Source organism: Moschus berezovskii, chromosome 26 (assembly GCF_049115385.1).
Source record: "Moschus berezovskii isolate FMDL1 chromosome 26, NW_MosBer_1.0, whole genome shotgun sequence".
NCBI lineage: Eukaryota > Metazoa > Chordata > Mammalia > Artiodactyla > Moschidae > Moschus > Moschus berezovskii.
The window spans coordinates 29,125,338-29,151,430 of NC_142485.1; the positions used below are offsets into that span (position 1 = coordinate 29,125,338).

The 26,093-nt window shown below is 40.0% G+C and overlaps 2 protein-coding genes across 5 annotated transcripts in view; both read right to left on the reverse strand.

Moving 5' to 3' along the window:
- Positions 1–1,012: 1,012 nt before the first annotated feature.
- F11 (coagulation factor XI) lies at positions 1,013–20,062 on the reverse strand. Of its 3 annotated transcripts, none has more exons than XM_055416449.2 (15): positions 19,904–20,062; positions 18,503–18,558; positions 15,901–16,063; positions 14,539–14,645; positions 13,472–13,631; positions 11,733–11,842; positions 10,910–11,069; positions 8,669–8,778; positions 8,414–8,576; positions 8,218–8,324; positions 5,258–5,426; positions 3,988–4,163; positions 3,107–3,202; positions 2,414–2,553; positions 1,013–1,850 (listed from the first exon to the last, which is right to left on the reverse strand). In XM_055416449.2, the coding sequence occupies exons 2-15, from the start codon at positions 18,555–18,557 to the stop codon at positions 1,689–1,691; spliced, it is 1,878 nt and encodes a 625-aa protein (XP_055272424.2). In that variant the 5' UTR covers position 18,558; positions 19,904–20,062; the 3' UTR covers positions 1,013–1,688. The 3 variants fall into 3 exon arrangements, with proteins under 3 accessions (XP_055272424.2, XP_055272422.2, XP_055272426.2); XM_055416447.2 differs by lacking the exon at positions 19,904–20,062 and adding an exon at positions 19,433–19,519; XM_055416451.2 differs by lacking the exons at positions 14,539–14,645; positions 15,901–16,063; positions 19,904–20,062 and adding an exon at positions 19,433–19,519 and having other exon boundaries at positions 1,014–1,850.
- A 4,326-nt stretch (positions 20,063–24,388) lies between these two features.
- KLKB1 (kallikrein B1) overlaps positions 24,389–26,093 on the reverse strand; it is a 29,452-nt gene continuing 27,747 nt past the window's right edge. For both annotated transcript variants that reach the window (XM_055416442.2, XM_055416441.2), the window contains 2 exons: positions 25,469–25,608; positions 24,389–24,985 (listed from right to left, as the gene is read on the reverse strand). In XM_055416442.2, the coding sequence (XP_055272417.2) occupies positions 24,803–24,985; positions 25,469–25,608 (323 nt within the window). In that variant the 3' untranslated portion in view covers positions 24,389–24,802. The remainder of the gene's footprint in view (positions 24,986–25,468; positions 25,609–26,093) is intronic.

Below are 26,093 nucleotides of genomic sequence, written 5' to 3' on the forward strand. Positions count from 1 at the left end.
TCGGGGAGAGGCGGGCTGAGAGAGGAAACCTCTGCCACAGCACGGCACCACCCTTCACAGTGCTGGAGCCTAGGGCAGTAGTGAAGTCTCTACATGTGAACTTGGAAGACCTTAACCAGAGTGTGGGAAAGTCTCTTGCACAAGGATAGGGACAGGCCCTTTCTGCCCCACTCTGATGTAGGCCCTGGGGAAAGCCTGTAAGAACAGAAGATGAGAGGGTGAGGAGGACCCCGGGGGTGAAGGGAGGAGGGGGTCCAACAGGACCAGTTGGGACAAGCCTCTTCGTCAAAATGGAGCAAAGTTTCCCTGAGTCTTTAATGAGGCGGGACAGGAGCCAAGGTCTTAATACCATTCCAGTGTTTTTGATTTTTTTTTTTTTTTGCTTTTGTTTTCACTGTGTCTTCCTCAGAAAATTCCTTTTCATCCCAGTCTTTGAACCTGCTCCAAATTCTCTTTTCCCCTTCCTTCTCGTAGAACCCTATGTTGCCTCCTCATTTCCATTTAAAATTCTGTATTTTATACATGTGCAATTATTTTCTTTTTGTGGCTCCTGCTAACCAGACTGGAAGCTTCCTGAAGGCAGAGATATAGTGACTGGCTCACCACCGTGTTCCCCCCAGTTCAGTCTGCTCAATCAATACTGTGCATATTAGATAGAATCTTGACACAGGTTGTTGGCATGGATTGAAAACTGGTGGAGATAGTGCAAATTTTAGATGATTAGACTATATGAAAAACAATACCCATGTAAATATTTGCATGACGGGGAACATCCCAGTACTGAGAATACAAGGTGCTGCCTTGAAAATGCTGAAGATGCTACTGTACCCGTCCATGTGTTCCCAAATCATTTTCACCTGTAGGATTGGTGCATGTTACATGGATTCCTGTCCGGTACATTTATCATCTACGAATGTAGATTTGTGAACCCACACTCACAGAGGCAGGTTGTCTAACTCTTTAGCTCACCCCGCTCATCTTCACCAGCACTCCTGCATCCAAAACTGTGCCAAATGCATATGAAATCCACGCACAAACAGAGGACCCACTTCCAGGTGGATCACTGCTTTTAATCCTTTTCCTTGCAGAAATTCTGGAGTCCACATTCACACTCACTTAATCATCTACCCAAACCCATTTAAAAATTAACGACAAGAATTCTTGATTATTCTGAAACCTGCCATCAAATTCAGTGAAGTTCTTTCTTCCCGAAAGAATTCCCCATACGCAGAGCGCAGAATCTTGCGATTGGATGATGGCTGTCTCGGTTCCTATTTGCTCCGCTTGGCATGTTTCATGCACCACACCTTTTTACAGTGGTTTCTTTGAGCAGTTCTACCCGATGCTTTGGTGCCACCACTTGATTCTTTTCTGGTCTATCAGGCTATGCTTTCATCTTTAAATATCTTAATCTTTATTGTATATCTTTGGTTTCGGAGAGGTATAGCCAACAGACAGAGATGGGACACTGAAGTCGGACTCTGATCATCACGGAACCCTGGGAGCTTAGGGAGCACGACAGTTTGCTTTTTCTTACTAACACCCACCCCTGCAGTCTGTGGCAGTCTCAGAATTGTAGCCTGTGGAGGAAAATGAAGGTGCAGTGTCTTCCTCAGTGAAATCCAAGCCCTCTTCAGGGAATGATCGGATTCACCCTTCAGGCAGTCGAATGGTCTCTGAGGACCCTTTCAAGGGCCTTGCGTTTTCTCCAGAATCCAGTCCACGTACTCGACCACGTTGGTGTAAACACCCGGCCGCTCCCTTTGGCCACAGCCTTCACCCCAGCTCGTGATGCCTACCAGGTGCCACACCTCGTTGTGTTTACAGGACAGGGGCCCCCCCGAATCCCCCTGTGACAGACAGAGAAGAGAAAAAGGCACACAGATCAGTTCAGACTTCGCATCTTAAATGCATTGTCCTGGGAGTGATTTTACCTGAAATTCTGTCTTGACCCTTTAATAAACTTCAAAGAAGCAGATTACCTGTCCCCCACACCAATCTATCCACGTCAGATTTTAGGGTAAGGAAAAAACAAACCCACTGTGTTCCCTGCTCATTGGCAGAAGACTGATTTTTTTTAAATGCACCAAACAGAGGACTTCCCTGGCCCAGTGATTAAGAATCCACCCGCCAATGCAGCGGGGGAGGCCTGGGTTGGATCCCTGGTCTGTGAACTAAGATCCCACTCATGTGAAGCAACTCAGCCCGGGTGTCACATTACTGAGCCTGAGCACTGCAGCTTGGGAGTAGTCCCTGGGCCCTGCAACTAGAGAAAGCCCCTGCGCAGCAGCAGAGACCCAGCACAGGCAAATATAAATAAATTAGTAAAAAAATTTAACTTAAAAATTAAAAAATTTTTAATGCATTAAACTTTCTAATTTGAGTTTATTCAATTGGCTGAAGACAGGGTTACCTTACAAGCGTCCTTCCCTCCTTCTCTGTAGCCCGCGCAAACCATCTTATTGGTTATTCTGTGCCCTCTGTAACCTGCCTGGCATTCTTCATTTGTCATCAAGGGTACCTTGGCTTTCTGGAGAGTATTCTGTATTTTGTCTAAAACAAAATTTTGGTTTATAAATGGAATAACCACATACATATAATATAAATTCAAATATAAGTACATATATTTAAAATAAAAACCATACCTATTTAAAAATCTAGAAGAAAAAAGAAATCAGGCTTAGTTCACAGAACTTTTGTAATTACAGCGTGTAGAGAAGATGTTATTCTCACTATTGTACCATTTTGTTCATGTTAATTAAGCTCAAAATTAATTATGGCTTTAACTGGAATTACTTCCCAGAGAAAATAATTGGAAAACAGGCTAAGACATTTATTGATAAGTGATAGGTTTTGAATTAAACTTCATTAAAAGTAATGAGTCTTTAAAGAGATTGTCATGTTTAAAATTTCCAGTCAAACAGGCGAGGTATCTTCATTTGGGTGATTTTTGCCTTTCCATCCTTATGAATACGCTTTCTGCAATTTAATAATGTTATTATTTTACTCTCGTTTTAGCTGTGTGACTTGAGATGGCAGAAAGCGTTGTGATTAAACTATGTTCTGTATGTTCAGCTTTAGCACACAGAGAAATATATTTTCTTACCTCTTAATTTTCTGTATCCCCATCCGGTCACCCAGCATTCAGTATACATCACATTTCTGTCTCCTTTGGAAGGTAGGCATATGGGCCATTGAGAATCTAAGTTTTAAAAATCACAGTTTAGTTATCAGAAGCAGGATACATCACATTTACCAGGAAAACTCTCTTCCTTCACTTTCTATGATTAGGGTGTGTTCCCAGTTTATTATATTCGTGTTTTTTTTTTTTTTTGCCTCTTTGTCATACATTTTCACTCCTCATGTTCAGAGTTATCTGTCATACATCAAAGAGGGGGGAACAAGAGACAGCCTCCTCCATTAACTCTGTCACTCTGATGAGGTCTGTGATCCTATAGAAACTGCTTCATCATTCTGACCTGCCATCCTTTCTTCCTTAAAAAGGAGATATAAATCATCTTTAACATTCCAATATATTATGAAGTCATGTCATTCTGTGAATCTGAAGAAAACTTGCCATCTTAACCCCTCCCCACAAAAAAATAGATTCAATCATCAGGACAGCACGTCAGTCTTTTATGTGAATATGCATTTTTAAAAATATGGACCATTTTTAAAGCCTTTATTGAGTTTGTTACAATATTGCTTCTGTTGTTTATGCACTGATTTTTTTTTTGCCTGTGGGATGTGGCATGTGGGATCGTAACTCCCAGACCAGGGATCAAACCTGCACCCCCTGTATTGAAAGGCAAAATCTCAACCACTGGACCACCACTCAGTCTTAATGGACTGAAAGGGGAGCTTTGCAGCCCTTCTCGCTTTTTAATGACAGTAACACTCGGAGGAATTGCCAGGGTCAGGCCATGGACCTGGGAGTGTGAAGCCCCGCATCACTGCAGACAACTTTCTGTTTCAAATTTTCCATACCTGTGTAATTCATTGCTGTTTCCAGTTTCAACAAGGCAATATCATATCCACTTTCTGCCTTTTCATATTGATCATGAATTATTATTTCTTGAACCCCGAAGAAAGATGTATCCTCTTTTATTTCTGATTGATTCAAAATGCCGCTATAGACACGCAACACGTTAGGTGACTCGACCCTAAGGAGTAAGCAAGAAAGGAAAAGAGAATTCCTTTAGCAAATAATTCCCAACCTTCTGAGATACAGTGCTATTTAACTAACCATTCCTAGCTGGCTAATATTTTCTACAAGTGGGGGGCTTTTAGGTGGAAAGAAGTGATTTTCTGCTAAGATTTTTCAGTCACATAGTCCTCTTTTATGGAAGGTCCAGGGCTATCATTTACCTTATATTAAAAACACAAACATCAATGAATACTTTTTCCACCCTTCAACACACACACACACACACACACACACACACACAGAGTTCTGGGTTTTACTTTCAGTGCTGCTGTTGATTGGCTGTGACCCTGAGAAATTCACTCATACTTTCTGGCACCCCACTGTCCCATATGTAAAAGCTAAAAGAGACTATTGACCTCAAATCTTTGAGTTATGAGTAAGATGCATAAAGATAAAAATAAACCAAGAAAACCACAAATCTGAGTCTAAAAACAACCCAGAAGATACTGCAGTGCAAAGAGGGAATCTGGTCAACTAAAATTCCCTGGGATACATACAGTCTGTACGCGCTCGATGGAGCTTTTATATCTGGCCAGTAATGAAAATGACTGAGGTAGGGAATCCAATATGATGATGTATAATAAATCCTTCTTTCTGTGTCTGGAAATAGAGTGAGGGGTGGGGAGAGGGGAAGGGAGAGAGAGAGAGAAGAAGGAGGAGGAGGAGACAGAGGGGAGTGGAGAATAAATAGGAAATTACAGTCAGGAAGCGGGACATTCTCTTTGAGTTTAGTCCTAAACCCAAAGCCCAGGACAGTGCACAGAAGGTGACATACTCAACAGGAGGTAACCAGAAGTCCCCTGGGGATGTGTATACATTTAACCAGAAAAGTGGAATATTATGGAGTCAAACAGCTATGTTCCTGCACCTTTTCTGGTGCTGGTATAGAATATGAACAGCTCTTCCTTTTGGCTTTTTTCCCCACTAAAGACAGAAAATTAATTTAGCAAATAGGAAAATTTACATCTCTGAAATAAAACACTAGAGTCGATTTAATATTAATATATTCAACAGCATGGTGAACAAGTCAAACCAGCAGTGGTACTGAACTCCTTGAAACAGTGAGCAGCTGTTAATATCCACTGGTTTCCGATGATGGCGCCCCCGCACAGGTGTCTCTGGGTGGGTGATGTCACGTGCAGAGATATCTGCCATGGCCACTCTCCGTGAACAGACTGGGTTCCTCCAACAATTCTGGTCTTGATTTTGGTTATACATACTACAACAGAAGGATTGCAGTGAATAGCTTCCTAAATCTTCATTTTCCATCAGTAGTTACATTCCTTCAGGCACATAGCGAAGAACGCCCTTCCCTGGGTTCAATAATGTACCATGACCTTCACTTGAAGATACTTTAGACTCAAGTTGGCAAAGCACAATATGGACATAAAACCCGAATGAGTGGGTCACCTTGTAATTGCACGTTCCCAAATAATGCCCCAAATAGTAGAGAACGACAGGGCAGCCTGGCATGCTGTAGTCCATGGGGTTGTAAACAGTTGGACATGACTGAGCGACTGAACAGCAACAACAAAATAATGCCTCATCTGGGACTTCGAGCCTTACCCTCCCTGAAACGACAACCCCAGCGGTTCTTTTAAAGCGATGGTTGTCAAGTTTGGCCCGCAGACCAACCTCCCAGGTATGACCTGTGAATTTGTGAGAGATGATCACTCCTGGGCCCGACCTTAGACGTCATGAATCAGATACTCGGACAGTGGACCCTAACCACCTAAGTTTTGATCTGCCTCACTGACATTTGAGAACTCTGGTTAGAGGCAAGCACCTTGCACTCAGCTTGTAGTCTTTGTCCAGTTCTTCCCACTGCCCTCCCACCCCAGCTACCCTTTGGCCCGGTCAGTCACCGGGCTCTACCCCCACCCCAACCCGGCTTCTCTTCTCTTTGTGAACTGCTTCTGCCCTTTGGTCTTGTTGACAGATTGGGGTTTTATGCTCGACCCTTGATATTTCCGAGGACTTTGATTCAAACTCACCCCTCAGTTTCTTTCTTGACTTGGAAAATTAATATGTCAGCAGTAACTAAAATATATTAAGAACACGTAAATAAAGACCTTGTTAAGTTGAGTTACAGATCTTGGTGTTCGTTTCTCAGTTCAAACAAAGTGCTGAAAATACCCATGCATTTTGAACTAATAGATGTTTCTTTGGATGGCAATTGCTCTGTGTCTCCAGAAAGTTAAGTTATAGTATAAACCAATGACAGTAAAAGATATAAACATCTCGGTCAGATATTCCCTTGAATATTAGCACATTTTTAATCCAATGCAGCAAAACCCAATCAGCTCATTTCACTTATTTTAGAAGGTGCACTAAAAAGACACAAGATTTTATTTTCCTTTATCTTATATTTTCTGTTTAGTCTACACCTGATATAGTCTGCAACCTTTAGAGACCAGAGTCCATAGATTGGTTAGAAAGGAACATAAGGAAGGAGGGTAGACAATGGATTCTTCAATTAATGGTGTAAGTGCTAGCTCCCCTTTTTAAAACGATATTACCATCACTGACGATAAAATCGGCTGCATTCTTTCTATTGCTTGGTACCACCAGGACAACAGAAAGACTGTAAATGCTCCTTTTTGTCTTGGGTAAATTTATTGTAAGAAAAACAGAGAAGGTATGAGATACAACTCAACTGACTGTCTTCGTAAAGAGGCTAGAACCATCCAGAGTCCCATCAGAGCCCCTCTAAACTCTAGGAAGGCAGAATTTCCCAGCAGGGACGGGGAAGCCTGGTGGGCTGCTGTCTATGGGGTCGCACAGAGTCGGACATGATTGAAGCGACTTAGCAGCAGCAGCAGCAGGGTAATATTGGACACAATGTAACATTGTGTGTTCTACAAAACAAGTTTTCAGAACCTCAGGATTTATTTATTCACCTCTCAGTAGAGCCAGTATTTCTGACACAGATTTTCATACTTTGAAATCTACTACAAAGCATAATTATCACTTCCATTTCACTCATTAAATCTCAGCTGCAACTTAATTTATATTGCATTGTAATATTGGGCAGTAAGCAATAAAAGTCTAGAAACATGCAGTGTATGTAAATCAATGAACACTAAAGTCGTCATAGGTTATTACGATAATTTAGGGAGGAATACGTGCAGGGAGAATGTTCCTATTCTGTCCCTTAGTGTTGCTTGCCTACAAACCATCTTTTGTTACTATGCTCAGAAACTGGCCACTGGAATGGAAGTCCTGCTGATCTGGTATTATCATTTTTATATTATTATAGGTCTTGCTTAATATAGATAATCTTTTTATTTCCACTCTCTCATACTCATTGTTACAAGTTAATAAGGTTTTACTGTTAACTTTTGCTAATATTCATAAATACTCCGAACACTTGCAGGAAATCTGAAGTCCCTGGAGGAGGAGTTACTGAATATTTCTTGTATATATAACATAATTTTCCAAACATAAGATGGTTGTTTATATTTCAGTTAAAGATCAAGTAACAACCAATAGAAAATGACTAATTAAGATGCTGGTTGATATTTCTGTTATAAAGGATAATAAGAAAGATCATTGACCTTGATATCAACAAACAGACATAAAAATGTTGACTAAATCTGAGCCTCACCAGAAAATACTGGTTATATAAATGTATCAAACTATAAAATGTTTAAGCAAAAAATGTTAGTCACTAAGTCGTGTCTGACTCTTAGCAACCCCATGGGATTCTCCAGGCGAGAATACTGGGGTGGGTTGCCATTCCCTTCTCGAGGGGATCTTCTTGACCCAGGGATTATAACATATATTTAATTAATGCCAGGCAATGCAGAGTTTAGTTAAAGCCCAATACTTACCTTTAAAACAGATCAGCCTGATTGACAGCAGTGAAAATAACAGAAAATTGCAACTAGCTTCATTGTTCTATTAATTTTCTCGCCTCTGTGGCTATTATTGATTCTCTTAGTCATGACATACTCAGTATAAAATAACTCCTTCAGGTTATCACTTTTTTCAAGTGACATTAAACTCACCATTATCCATTTTACATAACCTTAACGTGTATCCAGAGATGCTTCCTGTCACATGAAGTATTTTAGTTGGAGATCCATTTGCAGAAAGTTTTAAGTAACATTTACCCCTGCAGGTTGGAAGCAAAATGGTGTAAACATAACACATCTCTCAACAAGCTGGGACAGTAGCGTCTATGGGACTTGACCTATGTCTTACTTCCCTCCGTTGCATGATTCTTGAGATGGAGAATAGGTAAAGAACTGGCAGCGGATGCTGTTGGTACATGTTTTCTGGCAGGCCTCATGCCCGTCCACGTCTACGATGTCCAGTTCTTCTCCCAAGAAATCAGTGTTGCGATAGAATGAAGAATGGCAGAACACTGGACAGCAGAAGCACATATTGAGATGTAAAATGCAAAACCCTCCCACCCATTTGTTGACCTTGATCAAAGAAGGAGCTTGCACTGATTACCTGGGACACTGTGCCGGCAGTTTTGTAGACTAAAACCAGAAAAAGCTTTGTTCTTTCTAAAGCGTGAGCTTGGCAATCCACTTAAAGATGTTTTAAGGAGACACAGATTTCTAAAAGTGAAAAAGGGAAGTCAAGAGGCACCATGTAAAACATATCAAAGAAGACATTTTCATTGCACATATAGAAATCAGCTCCGTTTTGAAAGTACACTGAGTCAGACTCTAGGTTGCATAGGTTGCAGACAAATTTTCCAAACTGCCTCTAAATTTTCTGAGCTTGCTCTGTTCAACATCACTGTTCCTAGTACCTTCTTTTTTCATTTCCTTTCTCTCAACTTTCCTAGACTATCTCAACCATCCAAGAATTTTCATGCTGTCTAGAAATATGCTACCCAGGGTTGCTGTAGGCTTAGACAAAGATAAATGCAGGCTCCACACCCAGGCGGCATTTCTCTGGGAGGAAGTAACCTTTCCTAACTAGTACAAAATCACAGTCCAGGGCAGTGATGTCCAACAGAGTTTTTTGCAATGACGTAAACACGCCACATCTATGCTAGTCACTACAATAGCCACTAGCCAGCCATATGATGAATTCTTGAAATGTGGCTAATACAGCTGAGGAAATGAAGATTTCGTTTTATTTAATATTCATTAATTCGAATTTAAGAGGCCAAGTCTTGGCTTGTAGCACCCATGTTCTTCTCTCACCCTGTAATGATGATTAAATACCTGCTCTTATAGTTATTGACTTGGAATTTTATAAACGGAATATACAAGAAAGAGAACCATGATTAAGACAAAATAACACCTTACAAAGGCATCTTTCTAAGTTCTGAAATTTTTAATGCCTTAAGGCTCAATCTTTGCCCTCCTTCTCTCTGTTCAATTTTTTAATGATCTCAGCAGTTTCAGAGGCATTAATTACCAGCTAGGGATACCTAATCACTGACTTAAATCTCTCTTTTTAACTGACAATTCGATATTTCTTTCCCATAGACTACCAGACAGCTCTTCCCTTTTGAATCAACTCCATAGGAAATCTTCCCTCATCTCTTCATTGGTATTTCCATCCTTCTAGCTTTCTTGAGCCAAAAATTTTGCAGCCATCACTGACTTTTTCCTTCATGCTGGTATTCAATCCATCAGCAAATCTTACTGGTTCTACATTAACAATATATCCCAATCTGATCACTTCTGTTTTACTTCCACTCTGGCCCAAGCAGTACAAGGTTTTTAATCTATTGAGCATACTTATCGCATCTCCATGTTTAGAACCATATTGAGAGAATGAAAGTAACATATTCTCATGCGACAATCCTAGTATTGATGCTTCTGTAGTTATATCCTCCCTTAATAAACCACCAGTCTTGCTTGATGGGCAGGAGCTCAAGGGCTTATTTTGGCTGAATTGCTCTGGGGGACACTCTCCCCAGGAATGAACAGCCATGTCAAGCAAATGGCAAGGGACTCTTAAGAATTCAGATTCGGATAATACCTACAATCTAGATTTTTAAGCAAACAGTCTTAAGATGATTTCTCCTTTTTTTAGTGAATTTTATTAATGGGGGCAACAAACATCCTTTTGATGATCATAGCAATTTCCCGTGCTTTTATTACAGTTTCCTGTGTTAGTATCCATTGGTAGGGAAATGGCCTAAATTCTCAAAGCGTCCTCCACCATTATCCCCAATTCTTTTGATGAAGGCCACTGTTTCCACCCCTCTCCACTTTGAATTTGACAGGCCACTGCTATTTCCAGCTCTTTGTACTTCAGGGTCAATGATCTTAAACCAGGCATTGCGCTGATACCTCTCAGTGACTAGCATTATTTTCTTCCTTCTATTCAGAACTAGCAACTCTCTCGTTGTCATTCTTGTTCAGTCCCTAAGTTGTGTCCAACTTTGGGACCCCATGGACTGCAGCACACCAGGCTTCCCTATCCTTCACTATCTCCCAGAATTTGTTCAAATTCAAGTCCATTGAGTCGCTGATGGTATCTAATCATCTCATCCTCTGTTGCTCTCCTTTTGCTGAAGGCAAAGACCTCCCTAACCTAAAGAAAAGCAAGAGTCCTCTGGTCAGTAAGTGGGAAATGGAAAGAGAGGAGCTAGGATTCTTCCTTGCAGTTTTTATCTCTAGAGAGACATTTAGATAAAATTTGTAGTTGCTCAGAATTTTCAAGGGTGGGTTTTGATCAACTGTTTCAAAAGATAACACATGACCCTTAATCTTAACTCCTTACCTTTCAGATGCTGTTGGCCATTCTTCAGACAAGAAGGTAAAAAACAGACAACTGGGATGGTGAGTACAAATGCTGCGGCAGACAAAGGGATCTGGGGCCATGACGGTGTCGATGGTAGTGTCCACAAACGCCGTTCTAGGGAAAATGTCCCTAATACAAGCTGCACGACAGAAGAAATTGTATTCAGAAGGTCAGTTCATTGGTAGCATCGGTAAAGGTAAAAACCCCACTCATGGTATTCGTAAATTCCACATAAAAATTTGTTGGGAGATGAGGGAGGGATGAACAGGCAGAACACAGAGAAGTTTTAAGGCAGTGAAAATATTCTGAATGGTACTCTGACGATGGAAACATGCCATTATGTATTTGATCAGACCCATACGATGTATGACTCCAAGAGTGAACTTTGGGTGATTATGATGTGATTATGATATTGGTTCATCAGTTGTAACAAATGTACCATCTGGTGAGGGATGCTGGTAATAGGGGAGGCTGATTACATGTCTGGGCAGGAGGTTAAGGGAAATCTTTATTCTTTCCTCTCAATTTTGCTGTGAACCTAAAACGTCTCTAAAGAAACAAGGTCTTACTAGAAACGTTAAAAGATTTGTTTATCCCAAGATCTTTTACACTTTTAAAATTAGGATAACTGAAGTGATTGTTTTAAGCTTTAAATTCCAATATAAATTTTAGTCCTGTAGAACTTTATGAATTTTTTCTCATGAGGAAGATAAAAGCACAAATTGGTATCCTAAGTGAGGCCCATTGTACATATCATTAGCATTAAATGGCTAAACTATCTCATTAAGAAAATAATAGTTACCCAGGTTAGAAAGGCCACAAGACTTCAAAGAAAATCCAGACACCACTTCATGGAGCTTCGTTATGCTGGTTGGTGTCCCTGTTTGGGTGTTCTTCAACAGACAAGTGTTACTGAATAAAGACCAAAATGGAAAATTATTTTATCCCTCCAAACGCAAGTAAGGAAAAATATAAGGTAATAAAAAATTCACATTTAGAGATGGCCTGGGCATGGAAGCTAAAGAATTGCTCTGAAAACATTTATCTGAGCAACTAGACAGCTGCTCTTGAGTCTCATCTCTGCTGGGAGTTGGTGGTTCTGTGAATTTTGTCAGTTTTATTTTTTCATCAGTAAAATGACAGCTTTAGATGGGTAGTGACATGAAGAGTGGAGATGTAGGAATTAAAGACTTCTCAAACTCATCTCAATTTTACCATTTTAACTTTTCAAATAACACCTAGCAACTCCTGATATCCTGGCTTGCTGTTCACTTTGCATTGACTCTTCCACATAAAATATGTAAAAAGGTGGGTCTGAGCAGAGCTAAAGATAAACCACGAAACCTTAACTATTGATTTGGAACTTCATCTTGTGTTATCATTCATTGCTTTTCTTCAAGTAAATCTTTGACACTTTATTTCCTCTCATCTCCTTTTTGTGAATGTGTAGACCAGAATGTTAAAATCCAAATACTAGTCATTTTGAGTTCTTTCATTGTTGGATTTCAAATAAGCATAGTTCTTGTGTGTGCTAAGTCGCTTCGGTTATGTCCAACTCTCTGCGAACCCATGGACTATAGCCTGCCAGGCTCCTCTGTCCATGAAATCTCCCAGGAAAGAATATTGGAGTGGTTTGCCCCTTCCTTCTCCAGGGGATCTTCCCAACCCAGGGATTGAACTCACACCTCCTATGGCTCCTGCACTGCAGGCAGATTCTTTACCCCTGAGTCACCAGGGAAGTTCCAGATAACAGTAGTTCCCTATACAAATCCAGAATATCTCAAATATTTCTAAATTTAAAAGTTAATGATCTTTTCCCCTAAAAATATTTCTTAAGAGAAAAGAGGTTAATCAGTTACAAATCATATCCTTTTATATTTTTACATAATAGATTTATCCCTGGAATATTTCAAAATCTAGTAGTGGGACAAGTTTTAAAGTATTTCACACGGGGTTTCAGTTACTTTGTCTCAGGTGGGGAACTGTTATTTGGGAGGATATCTAAATAGGTTTTTCTTTTTGATTCTACAAGTTCAGATTGTAACATCCTTTAGGCTGAGAATGGAACTGACTGACCTTTGAAACTGTTTTAAAATTGCCAGTTAAAAAATGTGGCACTCTATAAATTAGCAGCAGACACAGGTTCAGTCCCTGGGTCAGGAAGATCCCCTGGAGAAGGAAATGGCAACCCACTCCAGTATTCTTGCCTGGGAAATCCCATGGACAGAGGAGCCTGGTGGGCTATAATCCATGGGGTCACAAAAGAGTTGGACATAACTTAAGAGACTAAACAGCAACAACAATAAATTAGCTAGGAGGTGGATTTAACATTTTTGGTAAGTGTCATTGAAAGACAGATTCTGTATTATGAAAGGAAGTGCATCTAAGTTGGACTTTAAATACATTTTTCACCAAAAAATCTATAGTATTAGTATTTTTAGAATTGTCTTGCATGGGTTAAAAATAAAAGTTGACATCAAGCTGATAGGAAAAAAAAAAAAGAATTCCATTTTGTTTTCCATCAGCCCACAGCTCACTCACCGATCCTTTATGCTTGGAAAGTGCCTTGTGGAGAATGTAAAAAAATGACAGTGTATGTCATCTGTACACCTCTCTTGGCATTCCTGAGCACTCTGGGTGATCGAGCTATTATAGTTCATCCCCTTCATGTTTAGGTCCACATACACATCTTTGTTGCAAGCTGGAAATAAAATCAGAATATATGTTTATTTTTCAGTCTCTGAGGTCAAGTCTGATAATTCAATCTTAGCCACTGTTCCTCCAGACTTACTCTTTCTACTCTTTCACTGACTTTTTCTCAGAAATCCTCTAGTTTTATTTTAATCTGCTTAATTCCTACTCTTCTGTGGAAATAGTAAGAGAATGCCAGTGTCCTCCTTACACTGCAGCAATATGAGACTTGTACATTTCTGCTTCAGTTTTATAAACTGGCCTCTCTTGTCTCCTTAACTCCACTAATGGACTGATTCACTAATTAACCTATACTAGTATCTATTTCACTATTATGGCAAGTGTCATCTCAACCTTTATAGCTGCTTTCCTTGATTTGAATTAATATATTTAATAAGGACTTTCATATAAAACTTTAAGTTGGAAAGGAGAGGGAAAAAGATGAATGATGAACTGACGTAGTTGGATGTGTCCAACGAGATAAATATTAACGAACTGTAACGGGGTGGGGCTTTCCAGGTGGCATTAGTGGTGAAGAATCTACCTGCCAATGCAGGAGACACAAGAGACAGGGGTTCAATCCCTGGGTTGGAAAAATCCTGTGGAGTAGGAAATGGCACCCTCCTCCAATATTCTTGCCTGCAAAATTCCATTGACGGAGGAGCCTGGCGGGCTATGTCCATGGGGCCACAAAATGTCAGACATGACTGAGAGATTAAGCACAATCCCAACATAATGGGGTGCTGGGGGAAGACACGCGTGTGTGCTAATTTCTACTCTATGTGAAGAGTACTTCACTGAGAGGCTTTGTTTCCATATTGCAGGATTTCATTTTACAGCCATAAAACTATAGCTGGTGTAACTACATGTATACATCACAGTAACTAATAAATATCAGTTCTAGCAAGACATCTTACCACTTATTTGGTGCAAGCATTGCTTGGAAGAATATCCAGAAATTGCTCCTGTCATATTCACCATTGGCAGTGTTTCTGTAACACTATCTTTCAGGATGCAAGTATACCTGTTTTTTTTTAAAGAAATAACATTACTGGGTGAAAATGTATGTTTTTAAAATAATGGATCTTAAAAGTCAGCCCACAGAGCGTCAAAGAGAAGGAAACAAATTCCTTTATCTCATGCCAAAACAAATATTTTCTTAAGAGACTGTGAATTTGGTTTTCAACATCCTGACATTGGAAAGAGGACATAAAATTTTCCTTCCAAACACGAAATAGGAGTGGGTGAACTATGGCCTTTCAGTTAAATGCAACTCTGCTGTTTCAATATATGGTTCATGAGCTAAGAATGGTTTCTATAGTTTTCAGTGATTATATTTTGAATCATTATATAAGTATTTATATAATATCCTTGATTTTGCTATTGGATCCACAAAGCGTACGATATTTCCTTTATGCCTATTAAGAAAACTTAGCCAACCCTAGTCGTAGATTCTAGAATAATAAATTTTATAAGTTCAGGGAACTATGTAAATACTCTGAATGCAGCAATAGTGCATAAAGATGTTGATAATGTCATTCTGCAGTAAAGCTTTATTATTAAATGTTAAGCTCAATATGAAAACAAAAATGGTAGGTGGAATGTCCCAAGATTTTTAAGAATATGACTATAGAGACAAAACCATCAAATGTAATTTGTGAATCTTGATAAGATTCTGGTTAATTGCTGTAAATTACATTGGAAGGACAACTGAGATGATATAAACTAATTTTTAATGTCTTTTGTGTACGATAATGTATACTGAAATATTTAAGGGTGAAATTTTATGATGGCTTCAAATTATTTCAAATGATTAGACATCTATACATATATAATAGAGAAGACAAAAATGGCAAAAAGTCTTGGGGTGATATGAAATCATTGTACTATTTCAAATTACCTTTATGAACGATGAATTCTTTTTCTAATAACATCATTGAGGGAAATGTACTAATTTGAATAATATAAAATATCAATAATCAATTGAAAGGCAAAGAACAAAATGATGAACTGGCTTTAAAGTAGAAAAATATCAGAGAGTATCGTTAATATTCAGACCACCAGAGAAGTTGGAAAGTCCACACTGAGGGGCACGTCTCTTCCTCCTGACCTGCCTAAACGCTGCTCTTTCTTCTGTAAATGTTTAATATTTCAGTTGAAGGAAGATATATTTTCCAATGTTAACATTAAGTTTTATAAAATGGTAGATGACAGTTCATTGGTGGTAATTGTCTGTCATATACAATCTATTTCCTCTATGTAGAAAAGCAAACATTTACCACTTGGTAGGATCTTCTGATGATGATTCAGTCATAAAAGTGAAGAGCAAACACCTTGGATGGTGGGTGCAGATGATTTGACAGTGCTTGGCATTTGGCGTGAAAACCACAGTAATGTCTCCTCCTCTAAAGTAAGCATCTTGGAACAGCGTGGTTACACACTCTAGGTTGTAATACATGACACATGTGATTTTGGATTTTATGGGGCACATGTCCAATCAGGTAATAATCTCACAAAGCAAGTGAAATAGATCTACCTAATGGGAAATACGCCAGAACTTAGAAACCAGGGCCATCAACACTTTTAGTTTATTGGATAAGCAGCCATAGATAGAAAAGAAAATTATAAAACGGCATGTGTGTCTCAATAGAACAGCGCTTCTGAGTGATTGTCTGGAGATGTGGGTGCTTTGAGAGTAATTGATTTGTTTCTCAGAACTTTTCTGGCAAAAATGCCTTGTAGGACCCCATCCAGGTCTAGAATGGTCTCTGCTTTTCCTTTCCCCATCACTTCTTTGTGTCTAAACGTCATGCTTGTGTGAAACAAAGGCTCCGTGTAGCCTTTGGGTAGCTACCCAACTTTGGGTACCTACTGCTTTGGGTAGCGTTTGGTGGCCCTTGATGAGATAAGGTATTATATCACTTCACCCTTTTAAATGGACCAGTTCAATTGACCTACAACACCATGTTAGTTCCTGTTGCACAACATAGTGACCAGTTTATCATCACGACAAATCTCGTTACCATCAGTCACCATACAGAGGTAGTACATAAATCTTGACCATATTCCACACTGTACAGTCTATTACTACAAATCATTTATTTGCAGCTGGAAGTTTGGACCTCCTAATCACCCTCACCTACTTCTCTCTTCACCTTACCACCTCCTCTCTGGCAATCACCTGTTTATTCTGTGTTTCTATGACTCTATTTCTGTTTCATCGTGTTTGTTCATTTGCTTTGTTTTTAGGAACTAACATAGCATTGTACATCAGTTATACTTTAAAAACAAACATTGTTTAAAAAGAGATCAGATTTGTGTACACCAGAGACAGTCACTTGAGGAAAAGGGTATTGGATATGAATAGTCAAAGGGGGGATTTCCTAGCAGTCCAGTGGTTAAGACTTTGTGCTCCAAATGCAGAGGGCTTGGGTTTGATTCCTGGCTGGGGAGCTAAGACCCTGCATGCCGCATGGCATGGCCAAAAAAAAAAAAAAGAATTCAAAAGGTACAAACTTCAAGTTATAAGATAAATAAGTACCAGAAATGTACAACATGATAAATATAATTAACACTGATGTACATTATATGTGAAAGTTAGGAGAGTAAATCCTACGAGACTGTATCATAAGGAACACATTTTTTTTCTGTTTCTTTAATGTTGTATCTATATGAGATGATGGATGGTCACTAAATCTATTGTGGCCATCATTTCATGATGTATGTAAGTAAAATCATTATACTGAACACCTTAAACATATACGGTGCTGTACATCAATTGTATTTTAATAAAACAAAACCAAACAAATAGGTCATTTTAGTAACAAAAACTTTAGACTCTTGGAAAAATTATTGAAGCCCCTTCCACTGAAGGACTTCCCTTGTGACTCAGATGGTAAAGAATCTGCCTACAATGTGGGAGACCCGGGTTCAATCCCTGGGTCAGGAAGATCCCCCGGAGAAGGAAATGGCAACCCACTCCAGTATTCTTGACTGGAAAATCCCATGGACGGAGGAGACTGGTAGGCCACAGTCCATGGGATCGCAAAGAGTCAGATACGACTGAGCGACTTCACTTTCACTTTCCACTGAAACCATAAGTAAGTTAAAAATACAAACAAAACTAAATTACATAAAGTTGAAATTTTCTTCTGTTTCTAGAATGAAACATCTAACATTCCGGATTGTGGATTTTTAGGCCATTATTATTTAATCACTGAATAAATGTATTGGAGTTTTTAATCTTGGTATATTTTCCTTGACAAATACTAAGATACAACCCTTGGTTTTCTTAAATATATAAGTATATATATATATATAACAAAAATTAAAATATTTGGGCAGAACAAAATATAACTCAAACTTATTGTAGCAACAAAAATATAAGTAAAACTAAAAATAAGTAATTCTATCTCAGTAATAATCAACATGCCAGTAAGTATGTGGAAAAGTACATAGGTAAAGAACAGTAGAAATTATCACTAGAGGCTTACAGGATTATGTAGTCCATGGATTTAAATGGGGAGAAATTCCAACTTTATTTTCACTAACTTCTAACTAAAATATGGCATATCTTTCTATGACTAGTGTAAGAACAAAATGCATTCGTGTCCACAGGACCTGTGCCTTTGTCGTAATAAAAATAGCAGATTTGAAAACACTGCAGTTTCAGGTATCTCAAAATATCATTATCACTCATTACTAGTTTGATGGTAATTAGTATCAGGTTTAGACCCACCCCCCGACTAGACCTTCTTAAATAAAATATTAATAAGATAACGTGTGATTTTCCCTTTTGGGTTTATGCCCTGCTGTTTTCTAATCCACAAGTCAGGGAACCAAACTCTTTCCAGTCCACACTAAATATAAAACTCTACTTACCACCAGCAACTGAGGCAAATAAAGTGAAATGTACCATTTGATATAATAAAGTCATCCTAGAAAAAATTAAAAATGTGCATATGTTTAGAACATTAGACATGAATTTATAATTAATTTACTGATGTCAGAGTTTACAAGAAGTTTGGAGGGAGAGGAGTAAATAATTCCATAGTGTTCACAGAGCTCCTTATCATAATGCTGAATTTTATCCTCCCCCCAATCCTAGAGTATTCCTCACTATGGTTACTTGTGCAGTGGTCAAGCGACCTAGCAGCAGCAGCAACACGTTCGCGGTTGGGAGGAACCAAGGACTTGGAGAGAAGGGTCGTCCCCTTTCCTTCCGTCCCTCCCTCTCATTTGCCTCCAGCTCACTGTTAATCAGACATTTCTCATGATCGTCTGACCCTTTCTCCATCTCAGCATTTCCATGTTTATCTTCTCTTCCAATTCATTTCCTTTTTTTCCATTGTTGAAGTTTCTTTCCTAAATCTATCAAAGAAGCTATAACTGATTTTCTACTTCTAAAATTTTCTATTTTTTAAAATGAGGTTGCAACTATATTCCTAGATTGTCTTAGTTTTCTACATACATACTTGTCCCCACAAAGCCCTGAATCGACATCTCTATGGAAAACTTGAGACAGTTTTCCTGTCTCAAGGGAAATCTATGAGACAGATCATCTTCCAATGTGTTCATATTATTCTTGAATATCTTTTTAATTTCTAAAATACTTGCTACTGAGTACAAACTATTACTCTTCTTCCATTCTGCAATCTCCTCCCACATTGCTTATGGATATTAAATAAAAACTTCCAAAATATTAAATCAGACATGTTTTATTCCCTAAGATTTTCTTAACTCCCCAGAAAAAGGCACTTCAAGGAATAATTGTTTGAGGGACATCTTAAATAATAATTTTTGAAATCATACCTGAAACACCTTCCTTGTTGCAATTCTTAATAAGAATGTTTTTTGTCTTCCAAAATGGCCATTCTCTTCTAAATGAGTGTTTGCAAGTACTGTTCACTTAACTTTAATATTTACTTTTACTGATTCCCAGTGTGATGTAATATTGTTTCCTTGTGCAGAATGCCTGTGAAAGTCCTTAAAATCTTTGCATATCAAACATGTACTCTGGGAGAGGTGCTTGCTTTTTCAATACACTGATTTTTTTTCTCTCTCGTTTTACTGTGTATTCAAACAAGTGACCCAGAGAGAAGCTTAGAGAACTTAAATTTGCCCGTGTGCCTTAACCATTGGGCAAACTCAACATGAGAATGCCTGTTGGCCAAAGCTGCACTTAACCACATTTTCAAATAGCAACTGTTAATCATTAATTCCAGGCTAACTGAAGTCTCACCATCTGAAAAGAAAACAAGGGAAGCCGTCTGATGGACTTACTGATGCTTGGAACAGTAGAGAATTGAAATTCAGCTGTTCCAGGGTTGTGCAGCGGGTGGGTCCAATTGTAGATGCCTGCTCTTCTGCAAGCCCATTTCCCTTTATACACTGTTACCTCCTCAGAGACCTGGAAAGAGAGGATTAGTTGGAATGAGCACTAGTAGCCCAGCGGTTAAGCATCTGCCTGCAATGCAGGAGACCCAGGAGGTGTGGGTTTAATCCTTGGGTTGGGAAAATCCCCTGGAGGAGGAAATGGCAACCCACTCCAGTGTTCTTGCCTAGGGAATCCCATGGTCAGAGGAGCCTGGTGGGCTACAGTCCATGTGGTCACAAAGAGTAGGGATCAATTGAGTGACTAACACTTTCACTTTCAGGGAACTAGATCCCATGTGGCAGAGCCAAAAATAAATAAACAAAAATAAAAGTACATTTCAGCTACACAAAAAGCATATGTCTATAATGCACTGTTCTTTATGCAGTTCAAACATAGAATAGAGAATTTATGCCAGGAAAGCTTTTTGTGGAAAACTGATACATGAAATTATGTAAAGTCTTTATATCCCTGTACCGTTTACCTCGTGAAGCCCTACCTCTGTCCTAAAGCCTTAGAACAAAGATTATAATGGTAAGCCTCCAACTCTATTGAGAGAAACAGAAAGACTCTGACAAGTGATATACATCATTGGGAAACCAAATAATATTTTCCTAAATTTGGTCTCGTTAATTAGTGAAATTTCTAAAGCCTTCAAAATAATATAAGGATTCCGAAATATTCTTGTCTATTCAAATGAAAATAGAATAAGAGTCTTAACTGCATAGGAACTCTTCCATATTAAACAGAGCTTCTTTTCAAATTGACACCAAGTATTCACTTTCACTTTTCACTTTCACACACTGGAGAAGGAAATGGCAATCCACTCCAGTGTTCTTGCCTGGAGAATCCCAGGGTTTGGGGAGCCTGGTGGGCTTCCGTCTATGGGGTCACACAGAGTCGGACACGACTGAAGTGACTTGGCAGCAGCATTCTAAGAATACTTAAAGAATACAAAGAATTGATGCTTTTGAACTGTGGTGCTGGAGAAGACTCTTGCGAGTCCCTTGGACTGCAAGGAGACCCAACCAGTCCATCCTAAAGGAGACCAGTCCTGGGTGTTCACTGGAAGGACTGATGCTGCGGCTGAAACTCCAATACTTTGGCCACCTCATGTGAAGAGTTGACTCATTGGAAAATACCCTGATGTTGGGTGGGATTGGGGGCAGGAGGAGAAGGGGACGACAGAGGATGAGATGGCTGGATGGCATCACCGACTCGATGGACGTGAGTTTGAGTGAACTCTGGGAGTTGGTGATGGACAGGGAGGCCTGGTGTGCTGCTATTCATGGGGTCGCAAAGAGTCGGACACAACTGAGCAACTGGACTGAACTGAACAGATTCTAAGAATTCTCTTCAACCAGTGTTTTCCAGATTAGAATTCTAATGTTAAATACTTTTATCTTAAAGCTTTCTCTTCGCACCCCCTCTCCCCCCACAGTGAAATAGAATGCTTTTGAAGCTTAATGAAAATAGGGAATTACTGGACAAAATCTCAGGAAAAATCCAGAACTTGATCTGTAGAGACCCAAGAATAAGTCAGAAGCTGGAATCCTTGGTGACCTAAAATTCTCTGTCTGGGACAGGAAAAAACACACAGGTGCACTTTCTCAGTCACAGCCAACATCAGCTTTCTTTCTCTTGGAGCTCATTTCTTATCAAGACTTGCTTTGAAGAAAAAGCACAGACTCCCACATCCTGAAACCTCTTCCTTGCTGTCCCTGAAATATCCCCTTTTCATTCTCTTTTAATACTGACCTTCAACCCTGGCATTACTAATATCTGGGACAGATAATTCTGTGTTCTGAGGGGCTGTTCTGTCCATAGTAGGATGTTTACCAACATCTCTGGCTTCTACCCACTAATACCCACATCATCCAGGTGTGGCAACCAAATGTCTCTAGATATTGCCAAAAGTCCCCTGGCTGGGAGTGTGTCCAGTTGAGAACCACTGCTTTAGATGATAATGAAAATAGCGAATGACGGCTGTACGTGCTCCTGTCATTTTTTATCTTCCTCATAATAAAACAGGATACGGACCTAGGATACATCAGTTCAGTTCAGTCACTCAGTCCTGTCCGACCCATTGCAACCCCATGAACCACAGCACACCAGGCCTCCCTGACCATCACCAACTCCCAGAGCTTACTCAAACTCAGGTCCATTGAGTCGGTGATGCCATCCAACCATCTCATCCTCTATCGTCCCCTTCTCCTCCTGCCCTCAATCTTTCCCAGCATCAGGGTCTTTTCACTAGGTCAGCTCTCTGTGTCAGGTGGCCAAAGTATTGGAGTTTCAGCTTCAACATCAGTCCCTCCAATGAACACCCAGGACTGATCTCCTTTAGGATGGACTGGTTGGATCTCCTTGCAGTCCAAGGGACTCTCAAGAGTCTTCTCCCGCACCACAGTTCAAAAGCATCAATTCTTTGGCCGTCAGCTTTCTTCACAGTCCAACTCTCACATCCATACATGACCACTGGAAAAACCATAGTCTTGACTAGACAGACCTTTGTTGGCAAAGTAATGTCTCTGCTTTTTAATATGCTGTCTAGGTTGCTCATAACTTTCACCTGGGATATGAATCCCAATCCTAGTCCTGACTCTGTCCTTGCGGGTGACCTTGAACTAGTCTCTTTACCTCTTTGAGCCGCCATTGGTTCATCTTGAGCCTAAAGACATACTCATTCTTTAAACGTGAATGCCCATTTGTAATCCATGAGATGTGAATGGAAGTGGCTCCCCCTTTAATACATTTTGAGTATACCTTAGATGTTTCCCACACCTCGGTGAGGAATGAGACAGATGCAGGAGCCCTTGGCTAACCTCGTGTCAGATGTGCACATGTGCTGGGTGTCCTGCGGGTTCCTATGCTGGTGGCGCAGCGCTGGCTTCCAGGCTCGGCGCTGCCCCACATCTCCGTGTCCATTTGCCCTCGTGAAGGGAAAGTCATGCCAGCCTCTGGCCCTCTTAGCCTCTTATACACATCTCAGCTTGTTGACGCTTTTACTGTATGAAGTGCTCTTTCTGTTCCCCCTTGCGCTGAACACGTGATGGGTAATAAAGAGACCAGTCCAGCACCACTGGTTCCACTTGGCAACTTTAAAATGATCAGCATATCCCGGAGGAGCTTCACATTTAATGCTCTCCTCTTTTGCCCAAAGGAGGTCATTCCCTGACCAGCAAGAGCCCGAGGGTAAAAAAAAAAAAAAAAATTACAAAAGCCCAAGGATTGCACTGCAAGCCCTTCAAGTCCTATTCAAACATCCCTTAGGACACTAATAGCCGAGATAAAAGATTTTCACTGCAAACCACTCTTTTTTCTTTGTAAATATAAAACGACACCCACAGTATCTGTTTTGTACCCTGAAGTAAAAGTTGAAGTTGTGCGGCTTTGTTTTTTTTTAATCATTTCAGGGAATCCAGCCGGATATTACAAAATCTGGGGAATTTATTTGTGGAGTAAGCCCTTAACTCTTCAGTTTCCTACCGTGTGGTTTATGAATAACTCGGACCTTGTGGTTTTCTCAACCAGTCCCCTCCATCTTTAGCTCTTTCTACCTCTCAGTGTGTCTGTGAACGTAGAAGGAAAATCTCAACCTCTTTTAGGAACTTTGCTTTTCTATTTTTCATTTACAGAGTATTTTGTGAATGGTCAAGTTCTGTGTCAATGTCAAGTCAGTTCAGTGGAATGGAATACAGCTACCTGATATCAGTTGTGGTGGTTGATCACTGACAAGTTTGGAATATGTGTTACGTAAGAATTGATATCATTCACTCCAGGACTGCTTCCTACCACCAGGAATTTACTTATTACTGCCTTTGGGTTACTGCTGCAGAACCCAGAATCCACTGTGTGTGCTAAGTGAATTATGTCCAACTCTTTGCAACCCTATGGACTGTAGCCTGCCAGGCTCCTCCATCCGTGGGATTCTCCAGGCAGGAATACTGGAGTGGGTTTCCAAGCCCTCCTCCAGGGGATCTTCCCAACCCATGGATCAAACCTGTGTCTCTTATGTCTCCTGCATTGGCAGGTGGGTTCTTTACCACTATTGGTACCTGGGAAGCCCACTGAACCCCTAGCAAATCAGATCCCCTGCCTTCCACAAAGGCTACGTGAGGCTTGTGGCAGAAGTTGAACCCAGACATTCGCAGCCCCACAGGTCTGCACAGCCAGTCTGGAGCCCTGTGGCAACGCCCAGGGAACCAAGGTAAGAAGACCACATGGAAAGCTACACTGCTAATCTTCCAAGTTCAGATAACCCATCTCTTCCTTGCAAAAGAGCATATTTCACAGGTTTCTTCCATTCCACTTGGCAGAAAAAAATCCAGGCTCACTGGCTCTTCACCCCAAGTGAGGCAGGCAGTAGTAGGTATGAATGACCATGCAGGTGAGACCGAGAGAGGAATTTATTATCATTGCGATAGACTGAGTTCCAGAGGCAGTGGTAAGGTTAGAATGATCCCAGGCAATGTGCTACAACCTGGAGTCTCTTGTCTTCCATTCTGCTTCACTATCAGAGTAAAACACGTTAATCACACTCTTTTGCCATTTTTATTTCATAACAAACAATTGTAGAGATACACGGTTGTTTTTCTCTCTCATTACGGTATTATTACCGAATGCTGAAAGCGTTATGCATTGTTCCTTTTATGACAAGGACAAGAGGTAGACACCACTCCTCTTGTCCTCTGTGGGGTTTTTGCAGATGAGAAACCCCAAGGTTCAGCACGTGAATTGAATGCAGGTTGTTAATCAAATACCCCAAGGGGGCCTCTTCCCCATGTCTATGAAGCTTCTCCAGCTGGCTACTTCCTCAAAGGCTGACCATGGCTGTCCTGGGTTTTCTCTAAAATCCAGTCCATGTACTCAGCAACTTTGGTGTAGACTCCTGGTTGTTCCCTGCGGGCACAGCCTTCACCCCAACTAGTGATGCCCACCAACTGCCATGTTTCTTCGTGTTGACAAACCAAGGGACCACCTGAATCACCCTGTGTCACAGTGGGTGGAAAAAATGAGAGAAGGTTATGATGGATGTGCTTTTAAAATTCTGTAGTCATACGACACACACCACGCAAACAATTTCTAGTAGCTCTTCAGATATTTCATGGTCTTATGAGCTGTTGGACATGGTAAAAGTGACCTTATTCAACAGTATATAGTTGGCATTTTCTGTTCATTCCAACACAGAAAATTTGACATCATCACATCCCAAGGTGAGATAATGTGCTTGTATTTTAGCACAATGATTGTCTTCACAATTGTCTTCCCTTAAAGATGGCATATGCCTGTGAGATAGATAATATATAAAAATTATAGGTGTATATTCAACTTTTTTAAGATTTTCTATGAAATTATCAGATTATTTGGTTCCGAGTCATTTAGAAAGCTATAGAGAACTACTCTTGGAAAAACATATTTGAAATGATTTTTCTCAAGTGGCCTATTGTGTTTTTCATACTCTAATGCATTACCTTGCAAGCATCTTTTCCTCCTTCTTTATAGCCAGCACAGATCATCTGTTTGGTTATTGTATAATCTCTGTAACTTTTCTGGCATTCTTCATTTGATATCAAAGGAATATTTGCCTTTTGTAGGGTATTTTGGATTTTACCTGTGAAGTAACATCAGAAAAAGGCAATAAAATAAATATAGAAGTAAGACTACAGTCTTAAATGAGAACGATGAAGTTTCCGTGAAGGTTATTTCTTCATATAAAAATTTTTGTATGTCTGTATCTGTAATAGGGGCTTCCTAGGTGGTGCTAGTGGTAAAGAACCTGACTGCTAATGTAGCAGACATAAGAGATTCAGGTTCAGTCCCTGGGTCGGGAAGATCCCCTGGAGGAGGGCATGGCAACCCACTCCAGTATTCTTGCCTGGAGAATCCCACGGACGAGGAGACTGGCGGGCTATGGTCCATAGTGTCGCGAAGAGTCAGACTTGACTGAAGTGACTTAGCACACACGCATCTATAATAGATGATGAATGCTAACCAAATGTATAATAGTGATCATTTCACAACATATATAAGGCAAAACATTAGTCTGTACAGCATAGACTCATTCAGTCATGTATGTCGATTATATCTCAATAAAAC